This window comes from Papio anubis, chromosome 16, assembly GCF_008728515.1.
Source record: "Papio anubis isolate 15944 chromosome 16, Panubis1.0, whole genome shotgun sequence".
In the NCBI taxonomy this organism is placed as follows: Eukaryota; Metazoa; Chordata; class Mammalia; order Primates; family Cercopithecidae; genus Papio; species Papio anubis.
In genome coordinates, this window is record NC_044991.1 from 64,326,614 (window position 1) to 64,340,182 (window position 13,569).

At 44.2% G+C, this 13,569-nt stretch overlaps 1 protein-coding gene across 4 annotated transcripts in view; it reads right to left on the reverse strand.

Annotated features, from left to right (window-relative positions):
• The window catches only part of MROH8 (maestro heat like repeat family member 8), a 76,732-nt gene that overhangs the window by 41,707 nt on the left and 21,456 nt on the right, over nt 1-13,569 (reverse strand). For all 4 annotated transcript variants that reach the window (XR_652368.4, XR_652369.4, XR_652367.4 and 1 more), the window contains exons 8-9: nt 11,092-11,196; nt 3,317-3,452 (exon numbers count right to left, since the gene is read on the reverse strand). Coding sequence is in view for 1 of the 4 variants with exons in the window: in XM_003904775.5 (XP_003904824.2) it covers nt 3,317-3,452; nt 11,092-11,196 (241 nt within the window). In the remaining 3 variants the exon portion in view is untranslated. The remainder of the gene's footprint in view (nt 1-3,316; nt 3,453-11,091; nt 11,197-13,569) is intronic.

Here is a 13,569-nt window from a genome sequence, read left to right on the forward strand (position 1 = left end):
CTAATTTTGTATTTTTAGTAGAGACGGGGTTTCTCCATTTTGGTCAGGCTGGTCTCAAACTCCTGACCTCAGGTGATCCACCCACCTTGGCCTCCCAAAGTGGTGGGATTACAGGCATGAGCCACAACACCCAGCCGACCCTGTCTTTTTTTTTTAAAAAAAAAAGCAAAAGCAAAGAGTTTTTTGTAAGAGCAGAGCATTTGAGTGATTTGTGAGTACAACCAAAGCATGCTACCTTATTTCCCCCCACTGGTGAGGAATGGTGAGGGGTCTCCCTATGAAGCTTAGGTTCCCAGAAAAAATTGCCCAACTTTGTATTACGTATGATAATTCTGATATCAGAACTCTTCATCATTGTCTAGTTTTGCTGATCATTGTAGTGTCTTGTTTTTCTTGTGTTTTATTGTGACCTCATATTTGCTGGAAATTTGTAGATGGAAAATTTATCTTTGAGCCCTTGGCTGAGGATACTCTCTCTCCAACTAGAAAATAAGCTCCCTGGGGGAAGGTATCTTGTCTGTCTCGTTTAGTGATGCATCCCTAGAACAATAAATGCTTCATAACTATTTGCTGAATCAATAATCAACTGTATTTCTTTGGCTGTACACCTGGTAGAGACTGCTCATATTCAGAGGTGCTCAATGACAGGACAGTTGCTTTGGGAAGCATGGAGCTTCCTTATCCATGTGAAGCGCAAACCCAGGCAGAGGAATTAGTTGTGTGTGGCTTAACAATTGGAATACATTCTGAGAAATGCACTGTCAGGCTACTGCATTACTGCATGAACATCACATAGAGTGTACTTTTTTTTTTTTAGACAGAGTCTCTCACTCTGTCACCCAGACTGGAGTGTAGTGGTGCAATCTCGGCCCACTGCAACCTCCACCTCCCAGGTTTAAGCGATTCACTTGCCTCAGCCTCCTGAGTAGCTGGGACTACAGGCATGCGCCACCACACCAGGCTAATTTTTGTACTTTTAGTAGAAACGGGGTTTTGCCCTGTTGGCCAGGCTGGTCTTGAATTCCTGACCTCAGGTGATGGACCCTCCTCGGCCTACCAAAGTGCTGGGATTACAGGCATGAGCCACTGCGCCTGGCCTAATTTTTTTTTTTTTTTTTTTTTTTACATTCTAAAGTGTTTTTGTTAAAAACTAAGACAAAAACACACACACTAGCCTAGGCCTACACAAGATCAGGATAATCAATACCACTGTCTTCCATCTTCACATCCTGCCCCACTGGAAGGTATTCAGGGCAGTAACATGCATGGAGCTGTCATCTCCTATGATAACGCCTTCTTCAGGAATACCTCCTGAAGGGCCTGCCTGGGGCTGTTTCATAGTTAACTGTTTTTTTAATAAGTAGAAGGAGTACATGCTAAAATAATCATAAAATGTATAGTAAATAAATAAACCAGTAAATAGTTATTATCATTACCAAGGATACGTACTGTACATAATTGTAGGTTCTATACTTTTATATGACTGGTAGTGCAGTAGGTTTGTTTACACCAGTATCACCACAAACGTGAGTAATGCATTGTGCCATAATGTTATGATGGCTACAATGTCACTAGGTGATACAAAATTTTCAGCTCAGCTGGGTATGGTGGTGGACACCCATAGTCCCAGCACTTTAGAAGGCTGGGGTAGGAGCACTGCTTGAGCTCAGGAGTTGGAGACCAGCCTAGGCAACATGTGAGACTTCGTTTCTTTTTATTCTTTCTCTCTTTCTCTCTCTCTCTCTCTTTCAGATGGAGTCTCGCTCCGTCACCAGGCTGGAGTGCAGTGACATGATCTCAGCTCACTGCAACCTCTGCCTCCCAGGTTCAAGTGATTCTCCTGCCTCAGCCTCCCAAGTAGCTGGGACTACAGGCATGTGCCACCCCACCCAGCTAATTTTTGTGTTTTTAGTAGAGACGGGGTTTCATCAGGTTGGCCAGGATGGTCTTGATCTCTTGACCTTGTGATCTGCCTGCCTCGGCCTCCCAAAGTGCTGGAATTACAGGTATGAGCCACCGTGCCAACCCGAGAATTCCTTTCTTTAAAAAAAAAATAATAATAATAAGGCTGGGCGTGGTGGTTCATGCTGTAATCCTAGCACTTTGGGATGCCGAGGCAGGCAGATCACTTGAGGTCAGGAGTTCGAGACCAGCCTGGCCAACATTAAGTAACATTTAGCAGAGATGTTGAAACCCCATCTCTACTAAAAATACAAAAATGAGCCAGGTGTGGTGGCAGCTGCCTGTAATCCCAGCTGCTCGGGAGGCTGAGGCACAAGAACTGCTTGAACCTGGGAGGTGGAGGTTGCAGTGAGCCGAGATCACACCACTGCACTCCAGCCTGGGCAACAGAGCGAGACTCCATCTCAAAATAAGATAAAATAAAATAAAAAGAAAAATTTCAGCTCCATTCTAATCTTATGTGACCCATACATGATCAGTTGTTGACTGAAATGTCATTATATGCTGCATGACTGTACTTGGCAGGGATAGAGTAGACTGAGATTCAAACACCGGGGGAATGCTGGGTTAGATATCTTCTAAAGTCCCTTCTTATCATGGAAGTCAGTGACTCATGCCTTGACCACACTGGCTCTCTCTCTATTTTTCAAACTCCTCAAGCTCACGCCTACCAAGGATCCTTTCCTTAGTCATTCCTCCTGCCTAATACACTCTTCTTACCTCTCCAGGTGGCAAACTGCTCTTTATTCTCTGGATTACCTTTTCTGAACCCTGCAACTAGATTTGATTCTTACTCATGGCCCCTGTAATTTCCCTTCATAAGGACATTAATTCTCCTGCAGCCTCGACCTCCTGGGCTCAAGTGATTCTCCCACCTTCACCTCCTGAGTAGCTGAGATCATAGGCATACTCCACCATGCCAGATAATTTTTAAAATTTTTTGTAGAGAAGGGTTTTTGCCATGTTGCCCAGGCTGGTCTTGAATTCCTGGGCCCAAGCGGTCCTCCCGGCTTGGCCTGGCAAAATGCTATGAATATAGGAGTGAACCACTGAGCCCAGCCTCACTCCTACTTCTGACCAAACTAATCACTCTAGTTTGTCCACAGAGCCACGTTTAGCCACTCCCTGGCTATGCAGATGGATGACAATAGTGGGTCTGATCTAGTATTAGGATTCTAATTATTAAGTCAGTGTTGCTTCATCTCTGCCTATGGACTATGTATCTTTCTCTTTATGAACTACTGTAAAAGGCCTTTCCAGAACATGGGGACTGAATCAATGTGTAAGGAGGGCTGGTGCTTATGTTGTGCTGGAGAATTCACTCAGGACCTCGCGGCCTTCAGCAGTGTCTTACACTTCAGCCTCAGGGTGATATGCAGCAGGTAGTGAATGCTCTCTGCAGCCTCCTCAGCCACATTTTCCTGTGGGTCCCCACAGAGCAGTGCCATCAGAGCCACTAGGTGCCCAAGTCTTTGGAATTGCAGTGGAAGCTTGAGAAAGAAAAAGAAAGATGTCATCAGAATACATGTGCATTTAGTGCCTTCAATTTGAATTGTTGAGAAGTAATCCCAATTCTACTCTCAACTTAAGGGAAGTGTAAGGGTCACAATCAGCCTGTGGATCTCTGTAGGGTTCATATTTAACATAGGTAGACACGGTATAGCCAGTAGATGGTGTTATTAAGAAATAGGGGAATTCTAACCTAAGTAAACAATCTGAAAAATGAAAAAGCTTTGTGCATGAAGATGTTAATTCTAGCACTGTTTTTATTTTTATTTTTTAATTTTAATTTGTCGGAGTACATAGTAGGTCTATATATTTGTGGGGTATACAGGCCTGCGATGCATAATAATCACATCATGGAAAATGGAGTATCCACCCCCTCAAGCATTTATTCTTTGTGTTATAAACAGTCCAATTATATTATTTTAGTTATTTTAATAATTTTTTTTTTTTGAAACAGAGTTTTGCCCTTTTTGCTCAGGCTGGAGCGCAGTGGCGCGATCTCAGCTCATTGCAACCTCCGCCTCCCGGGTTCAAGTGATTCTCCCGCCTCAGCCTCCCAAATAGTTGGAATTACAAGTGTGAGCCACTGCACCCAGGTGATTTTTGTATTTTTAGTAGAGATGGGGTTTCGTTGTATTGGCCAGGCTGGTCTCAAACTCTGAACCTCAAGTGATCCACCCGCCTCAGTCTCCCAAATTACACACCTGAGCCACCACAGCTGGCCAAATATACGTACATTTAATATTGCCAAATAGAAATGTATTACATTTTTAATATTATTAAAAAATTACTAATGCACAATAGTCACCCTGTTGTGCTATAAAATATTAGGTCTTATTCATTCTAACAATGTTTTTGGTACCTATTAACCATCCCTACCTCTCCCCAACCCTGCTACCACCCTTCCCAGTCTCTGATAACCTTCCATTCTCTATCTTCATGAATTAAACTGTTTTGATTTTCAGATCCCACAACATGTGAGAACATGTGATGTTTGTCTTTCTATGCCCGGTATATTTCACTTAGCATAACGACCTCCAATTCCATCCATGTTGTTGCGAATGACAGGATCTCACTCTTTTTATGGCTGAAGAGTACTTCATTGTGTATAAGTACTTCATTGTGTATTCTTTATCCATTCATCTGTTGATGAACACTTACGCTGCTTCCAAACTTTGGCTATTGTGAAGAGTGTCGCAACAAACAAGGGAGTGCAGATATCGCTTCCATATACTGATTTCCTTTCTTTGGGGTATACACCCAGCAATGGTCTAAAGACCACACTTTGGAAATAATTGCATGACAATAGTAAAGGGAATTATCCTACAGCCAGTCTATGAATACAACCATTAAAAATCAAGTATCTAAGAAATGTATAATGTGTTATTCTGCTAAGTAAAAAAGCTGAACACGGCCAGGCTTGGTGGCTCATGCCAGTAATCCCAGCACTTTGGGAGGCCGAGGTGGGCGGATCACCTGAGGTCAGGGATTCGAGACCAGCCTGCCTCGCCAACATGGCGAAACCCCATCTCTACTAAAAGGACAAAAATCAGCCAGGCGTGGTGGCAGGCAACTGTAATCCCAGCTATTCAGGAGGCTGAGGCAGGAGAATTGCTTGAACCTGGGAGGCGCAGGTTGTAGTGAGCCAAGATCACGCCACTGCACTCCAGCCTGGGTGACAAGAGTGAGACTCCACCTCAAAATTAATAATACATACATATATAAAGTAAAAAATAAAAATAAAAAGCTGAATGCAAAGTTGAGATATAGCACTTAATTCTATTTATAAAATTCATTTTTTTAATATCCTGCTTGATTATGGAAAAAAAATCCATGTAATGTAGCTGGCAAAAATCATACCAGAAAAGGAAATATAACTTGAAATAAATACTGAAGAAAACTGGATAAATTAAAAAATTGGCTGGGCGCGGTGGCTCACACCTATAACCCCAGCACTTTGGGAGACCAAGGCGGACATATCATTTGAGGCCAGGAGTTCAAGACCTGCCTGGCCAACATGGTGAAACCCCGTATCTACTAAAAATACAGAAAAATTAGCTGGGCGTGGTGGTGCATGCCTGTAATCCCAGCTACTCGGGAGGCTGAGGCAGGCGAATTGCTTGAGCCTGGTAGGTGGAGGTGGCAGTCAGCCAAGATCGCACCACTGCACTCCAGCCAGGGCGACAGAATGAGACTCCATCTCAAAATAAATAAATAAATAAAAATTAAAAACTTAAAAATAATAAAAAAAAAACATTAAAGTAGAAAAGATAAATGAAGTTAGGAATTTGGTTGGCATACAGAATGCATAATCATTTGCTTGAGGCAGGCCGTGGAGCAAGGCTCTGAACTCTCTCATGGCGAATGTAGACGCACACACAATGGTCCACAGAACGTGATTCACGCTGCCCTTGAGATAACAATCGGCCAGGCACGGTGGCTCACGCCTGTAATCCCAGCACTTTGGGAGGCCGAGGCAGGTGGATCACGAGGTCAGGAGATCAAGACCATCCTGGCTAACACGGTGAAACCCCGTCTCTACTACAAATACAAAAAATTAGCCGGGTGTGGTGGTGGGCACCTGTAGTCCCAGCTACTTGGGAGGCTGAGGCAGGAGAATGGCGTGAACCCGGGAGGCGAAGCTTGCAGTGAGCCGAGAGGGCACCACTGCACTGCAGACTGGGTGACAGAGCGAGACTCCGTCTCAAAAAAAAAAAAAAAAAAAAAAGATAACAAGCAACTAGCCACGCAGAGGAAGCACAGCTTTTCCTAGGGTTGAGATGGAAAGAAATTTTTTCTGTGGCTCTACAGAAATAAGACACAGAAATATTGTGAACAGCCTTTACAACCTATTTACAGTAAACACAGCAACACACAAAGCTGTGTAACATCTTTAATTCACTGATATAACCTTCATTCATTCAATCAACCAATAAATACGGTGTCAGTTATGTGCCAGGAACTATGACTGGCACTGGGGATATAAGCAGTGAACAAAAGAGAATATCCCTGCTTGCGGAGGTGATGATCTAGTTAGGGAAACACAAAGTAAACAAAATAGATATGTAAAATGTTATTATGTATCAAATGATGATAAATGTCATGATTAACAAAAATTCAGGGGAAAGGGTAAGAATTGTTTAGGATAGTCAGGGAAGGCCTCACTAATACTGAAATAAGAGACTGAGCCACGGAGATACCCAGGAGAAGAGCATTCTGGGCAGAGAGAATGCCAAGTGCCAAGGACTGAGATGGGTGTGTTTGGTGTTTCTGAGGAACCATAAGTAGGTGAGATTGGCTGGAGCAATGTAAATGAGAAGGAAAGAAATAGAAAGTAGATGAAGAATGGGCCAGAAGGTGTTGCAACCTGCAGAACGTTGTGAGGACTTTGGCCAGTGGAGGGTCTTGAGCAGAGAAGGGACACGGGTTGACTTACATTTACTCAATCAGTACTGAATTGAGCATCACCCACATGGCAGATTCTGTGCTAGGCAGGCACTGGGGCTACTGTGGTGAACAAGACAAGTATAATTGCAAGGTACAGTGGCTCATGTCTGTAATCCCAGCATTTTGGAAGGCAGAGGTGGGAGGATTGTTTGACCCCAAGAGTTTGAGACCAGCTTGGGCAATATAGTGAGACCCCATCTGTATAAAAAATTAAAAAATTAACCAGGCATGGTGGTACATGCCTGTAGTCCCAGCTACTAGGGAGGCTAAGGCAGGAGCACTGCTTAAGGCCAGGAGGTTGAGGCTGCAGTAAGCCATGATCGCACTACTGCACTCCAATCTGGGCGACAGAGCGAGACCCTGTCTCACAAAAAAAAAAAAAAAAAAAAAAAAAGAAAAAAAAAAAAAAAAACAGAGGAGCATAATCACTGGTAGAATTTATACTTTATTAGTGGGAAACAGATAACACAGCAACAAAGGAAGAATCAAGCCAGATAACCTCTGATTCTAGACAGCCCTAGGAAGGAGAGAGAGATGAGACAGAGAGCAAACGTAGGTCTGTCTGTGGTGAGCAGAGGCCCTTTTGAGGTCGACACATCTGAACACAGTGCTAAGGAACCAGGAGAGGCTGGCTCTGGGCAGAGCTAGGGAAGGTCACTCCAAGCAGAGAAGGCAGCAAGTGCAAAGGCCATGAGGCAACATGAGCCTTATGTGGGAGGGAACATAAAGGCAGCTGCTGTGTGGTAAGTCAGGGGACTTAGGTGTAGAGAGGCAGGCAGAGCTACATCAGACACGACCCCATATTCTAAGATCAGTTTGGAAATCACTGGATCAAACAAGTGACATGAGGAAAAAAAAGAAAATGAAGAAAAAGAAAAACAGAGGAGAAAGCAAAGAAACAAGCAAGAATGACATGGGTCTGAAGAGGATGACTCTGGCTATATGCAGAGAACAAATTGGGAGTGGAAGCCCCCACCCCAACACACTCATGCACAAAAAAGAACTTGGAAGGTGTCAGGCATGGTGGCTCTGCCTGTAATCCCAGCACTGTGGGAGGCCGAGGCAGGCAGATCACTTGAGGCCAGGGATTTGAGACCAGCCTGGCCAACATAGTGAGACTCTGTCTCTACTAAAACTACAAAAATTAGCCAGGCGTGGTGGCCTGCACCTGTCACTGAATGACAAACAGTTAATAAGTTTTATAATCATAATATTAAGAACCCCAAACTTTATCAAGACAAAAAAGGCCACTGAAGAATTATGCTCCTAGTTTGATTACTAAATGCTTCTTTAATATTTCCTTTTTTCATTCTTTATTCTTTAGGTTTCTTTGAGAATATGAGAAAAGTTAGAGACCCAGATAATATATATCTGTCAAAACTCATTGAACTGTACACTTAAATTGGATAAATTCATTGTACATAAATTATACCTCAATAAAATTGGTTTAAAAAAAACTATGGACCTTCCTCAGAAAAATCCAGAAGAGTACGGGTGCGGTGGCTCATGTCTGTAATCCCAGCACTTTGGGAAGCCAAGGGAGGAGGATCACTTGAGCCCGGGAGTTTGAGACCGGCCAGGGCAACATGGTGAAACTCCATCTCTACAAAAATGTATACAAAAATTAGCCAGGCGCGGTGGTGTGTGCCTGTAGTCCCAGCTACTAGGGAGGCTGAGGCAGGAGGATTGCTTGGGCCTGGGAGGTCAAGGCTTCAGTGAGCCATGATCATGCCACTGTACTACAGCCTAGGTGACAGAATGAGATCCTGTCTCAAAAAAAAAAAGGAAAACCCAGAAGACTGCACCACACCACATACTGCACACTCTGCAGACAACTTGTGGACGTTCACAGACCCCAATGGCACCCAGGTTAACCACTCTCATATTTGCATCTCTCTCTCTCTGTTTTTTTGTTTTGTTTTGTTTTGTTTTTTTGAGATGGAGTCTTGCTCTGTAGCCCAGGCTGGAGTTCAGTGGTATCATCTCAGCTCCCTGCAGCCTCCATCTCCCAGCTTCAAGTGATTTTCCTGCCTCAGCCTCCTGGATAGCTGGGATTACAGGTGCCCACCACCACGCCTGGCTAATTTTTGTATTTTTAATAGAGATGGGGTTTCACCGTGTTGGCCAGGCTGGTCTCGAACTCCTGAGCTCAAGTGATCCACTCGCCTCGGCCTCCTAAAGTGCTGGGACTGCAGACGTTAGCTACTCCTCCCAGCCTCATATTTGCAACTCTTTCCAGGAAAAAAATACCCTAAGGAAGATCTCCAGGACTTGGAGAGAGATTAACGTATAGGAGGGAATCATCTGAAACTCTCCTCTTTAATCTGTTGCCAAAATTAGAGGTCGAGGGTTGTGGAAGGAAGAACAATGCATTGTTGGTATAGAATAATAGGGTAGTCAGTGATGGCCAGAAGTTACTTGCTTTTATTCACTAAAGAGAAAAAAGGAAGTAGCATAGTTGGAGGGGCTGCACTTACTTTAATAAGTTTGGATATCGTTTCAATGTGAGAAATAAAGGACCGACTGGAATGCAGTCCTTTTAAACATGACTATTAGAACATCTGTATCAGGAACAAAAAAGTATCTTCCCTCTTGTGCTTTGGAGAGGGAAAAAAAAAAAAGGAAAAAAGAAAGAAAAGAAAAGAAAAGAGAAGAAAAGAGAAAAGAAAAGAAAAGAACAAATTATCTAAGGAAAATTTTGGTATAAGGACCTAGCATTCCTACCCTACCAACCTCTCTTCCAATTCCCAGGCCTTACTATGCAGGTTGGAGAAATGATCGATGGAGACAGGAGACACTCCAATGGCTAGAAAACCTGCTCAGGGAAGGGCAAAGAGATTATCAGGTAGAAAAAGGAGTAGACCCAGGAAGGAGGAACGAAGTTTTGAGGAATTCTTGTTAGGAGTTACGGAGAGGATTCTCAACCAAGAAGTGAGTGAGTGAGTGAAAAATAAAGACTTTTTTGTTTGTTTGTTTTTGTTTTTGTTTTTGTTTTTTAGATGGAGTTTTGCTCTTTGTTGCCCAGGCTGGAGTGCAGTGGCATGATCTTGGCTTACTGCAACCTCTGTCGCCCAGGTTCAAGCAATTCAAGGAGAAGATTTTTTAAAAAGAGATAAGGCTGGGTGCAGTGGCTCATGCCTATAATCCCAGTGCTTTGGGAGGCTGAGGCAGGAGGATTACTTGAAGCCAGGAGTCAACACCAGCCTGGGCAACAAAGCGAGACCCCGTCTCTACAAAAAAAAAAATTGTTTTTATTTGAGACGGAGTCTTGCTCTGTCACCCAGACTGGAGTGCAGTGGCGCAATCTCAGTTCACCACAAGCTCTGCCTCCTGGGTTCACACCATTCTCCTGCCTCAGCCTCCCAAGTAGCTGGGACTACAGGTGCCCGCCACCACGCTCAGCTAATTTTTTTTTTTTTTAGTAGAGACGGGGTTTCACCATGTTAGCCAGGATGATCTCGATCTCCTGACCTCGTGATCCACCTGCCTTGGCCTCCCAAAGTGCTGGGATTACAGGCGTTAGCCACCGTGCCCAGCCCGCAGAAAATTTTAAAAATTAGCCAGGCGTGGTGGCGTGTGGCTGTAGTCCCAGCTACTTGGAAGGCTGAGGCAGGAAGATTGCTTGAGGCCAGGAGTTCAAGGCTGCAGTGAGCTATGATGGCCCCATTGCGCTCCAGCCTGAGTGATGGATCAAGACCCTGCCTTGAATAATGATCATAATAATAATGAGATGCCATAGGGGAGATGATTCAGAACTGAGAAGTGAGAGAGAGAAAGAGAAATGTGAGGATCTGAAAAGAGGTGCCATAGTACCATGCTCTGAGTTGCTGGGAGATACTGAAGTCGATTTATTTAAATTTGCCTGCTGTACTCAAATATAATACTATACAGACACTAGGCCACCGTGGGCCTCAGGTATTTTCAGGTTATAGTTACTATATCATTATGTTCCAGCTGTTGTGCTAAGCAATGGGGATGCAAAGATTAATCAACACAGCAACTGGCCCCAAGCTGCTCAGGAGAAGAGCAGATATGAAGACAATGCTAAGTGCTATGATAGTACATGAGCACGAAGGGGACACAGAACCAGCCTGGGGAGTCACAAAGAGGAGGGGAAATAGGCAGAGAGGGAATGGCTTTGGATCTTTCCTCCTCTGCAACTGAAGGGCTGCTCACCTTCAAGCTGAGATGTCTGGATAAGCACTTCAGAACCTGAGTCATACCGGCCGTGGCCCGTTCCCGCTCATGGTCTTTGACTGACTGTAACCAGGGGTCCAAGTGCTGTGAGAAACAAAGGGAGGCTAAATGGCTTATCAGGAAGATTTGGGATACCATCTTTATTGTGTTTAGAAAGAAATGTAGAGAGACAAGTTCCATGTTGCTACTGATCTGAAAATACTTTGCTAAATGCTATTATAGCTCGGGTGCTATGCCAAGCGAGCCACAAAGACATGGGTGGTGGGTGGTTTGGTTGTTATATAGGAGCTTAGGAGCTTCTTCTTTTTTTTTTTCTTTTCTTTTTGAGATGGAGTCTCGCTCTGTTGCCCAGGCTGGAGTGCAATAGCATGATCTCAACTCACTGCAACCTCCGCCTCCTGAATTCAAGTGATTCTCTTGCCTCAGCCTCTCGAGTAGCTGGCACTACAGGCACCCGCCACCATGCTCGGCTAATTTCTGTATTTTTGTAGAGATGGGGTTTCACCGTGTTGGCCAGGCTGATCTTGAACTCCTGATCTCAGGTAACCCACCCGCCTTGGCCCCACAAAGTGCTGGGATTACAGGTGTGAGCCACTATGCCTGGCTAGAGCTTATTCTCTAGACTTATTTTCTCTTCAGCCCAATTCTTCAATTAATTATTCTGTACTTTTGAATGTTTTTAGCCCTTTCAAATCTGCTTTGGAAAGAAATAAAGTTAATAACATGCTACTGATATTCAAGTTTAACTCTGAGGACAGCCAGGTGTGGTTGCTCATGCCTGTAATCCCAGCACAGCGGGAGGGATTATACAGATGGAGCCCAGGATTTGGAGACCAGCCTGGGCAACATGGTGAAACCCCATCTCTACAAAAAAATACAAAAATTAGCTGGGCATGGTGGCATGCGCCTGTAGTCCCAGCTGCTCGGGAGGCTGAGGTGGGATGACTGCTTGAGTCCAGGAGCTGGAGACTACAGTGAGCTGAAATCGCACCACTGTAATCCAGCCTAAGTGACAGAGCAAGATCCTGTCTCAAAAAAAGAAAAAAAGAAAGGCTTGAATTAAGCTGCCAAAGCAGGAAAGTACAAAGTACAATTGGATAGAGAGGAGAAACCCAATCTGGCTGGTATGCTAACGTACAAATAAAAGAGGAATGAGAAATAGTACTAAGGTCAGTTAGGACAAGAATAAATGCCCATCAAAGCATTTAAGAAAATAAGCTAGAAAATAAGCTTCTGAAGCAGCCAAACTACTCAACTGCCTAGGTCTTTGTGCCTTGCTTGTCAGTTAGGACAACAATAAATGCATCATTTGGGTGCAAACGATTAATAATAGCTTAAAGGGTTATTCCTTTCTGGGATATTTATATCTTAAAAAAGGGTAAGAAAAATAAAAACAACAACAGTAGAAAAAGGGTAGGAGAGCAAGATACCTGAACGTAGTCAGTGAATGCCAATGAATCAGTCTCTAGTGATGGAACAGCATATACAGGAACAGGTGCAGGTCAGAGCAGTTGGTCATTACAATCTTTGAGTACCATCTGGTAGGAAGCTACTTATTTACTAACTCTTTTTTTGTTTTGTTTTTGAGAAGTCATCTCACTCTACCACCTAGGCTGGAGTACAGTGGCACAATCTTGGCTCACTGCAACCTCCACCCCTGGGTTCAAGCAATTCTCCTGCCTCAGCCTCCCGAGTAGCTGGGACTACAGGCATGTGCCACCACGCCCGGCTAATTTTGCATTTTTAGTAGGGACAGGTTTTCACCATGTTAGCCAGGCTGGTCTCAAACTCCTGACCTCAAATGATTGATTTGCCTGCTTTGGCCTCCCAAAGTGCTGGTATTACAGGCATGAGCCACCATACCTGGCCTTACTAACTCTTGAGGCTGACCCTTCCCTCATCACTGAATAAAACCCTTCTATGCTAGTAAGGAATAATAAATTTTTTTCTTTTTGAGACAGAGTCTCTCTCTGTCACCCAGGCTGGAGTGTAGTGCTATGATCTCTGCTCACTGCAACCTCTGCCTCCTGTGTTCAAGTGATTCTCGTGCCTCAGCCTCCTGAGTAGCTGGGATTACAGGTGTGCACCACCACTCCTGGCTTTTTTTTTTTTTTTTTAGTAGAGTCAGGGTTTCGCCATGTTGGCGAGGCTGGTCTCAAACTCCTGGCCTCAAGTGATCCACCCACCTTGGCCTCCCAAAGTGCTGGGATTACAGGCGTGAAACACTGTGCCCCACCCTCAGGAATACTAATTTAAAGAATAATTATAGCAACCATTTAAACAATTTATTGTAGCTGGGTGCAGTAGCTCATGCCTATAATCCCAGCATTTTGGGAGGCTGAGGTGGGAGGATAACTTGAGGCCAAGAATTCGAGGCGGCAGGGAGCTATAATGGTGCCACTGCACCCCAGCCTGGGCAATAGAGCAAGACTCTGTCTCTGAAAATAAACAAACAAT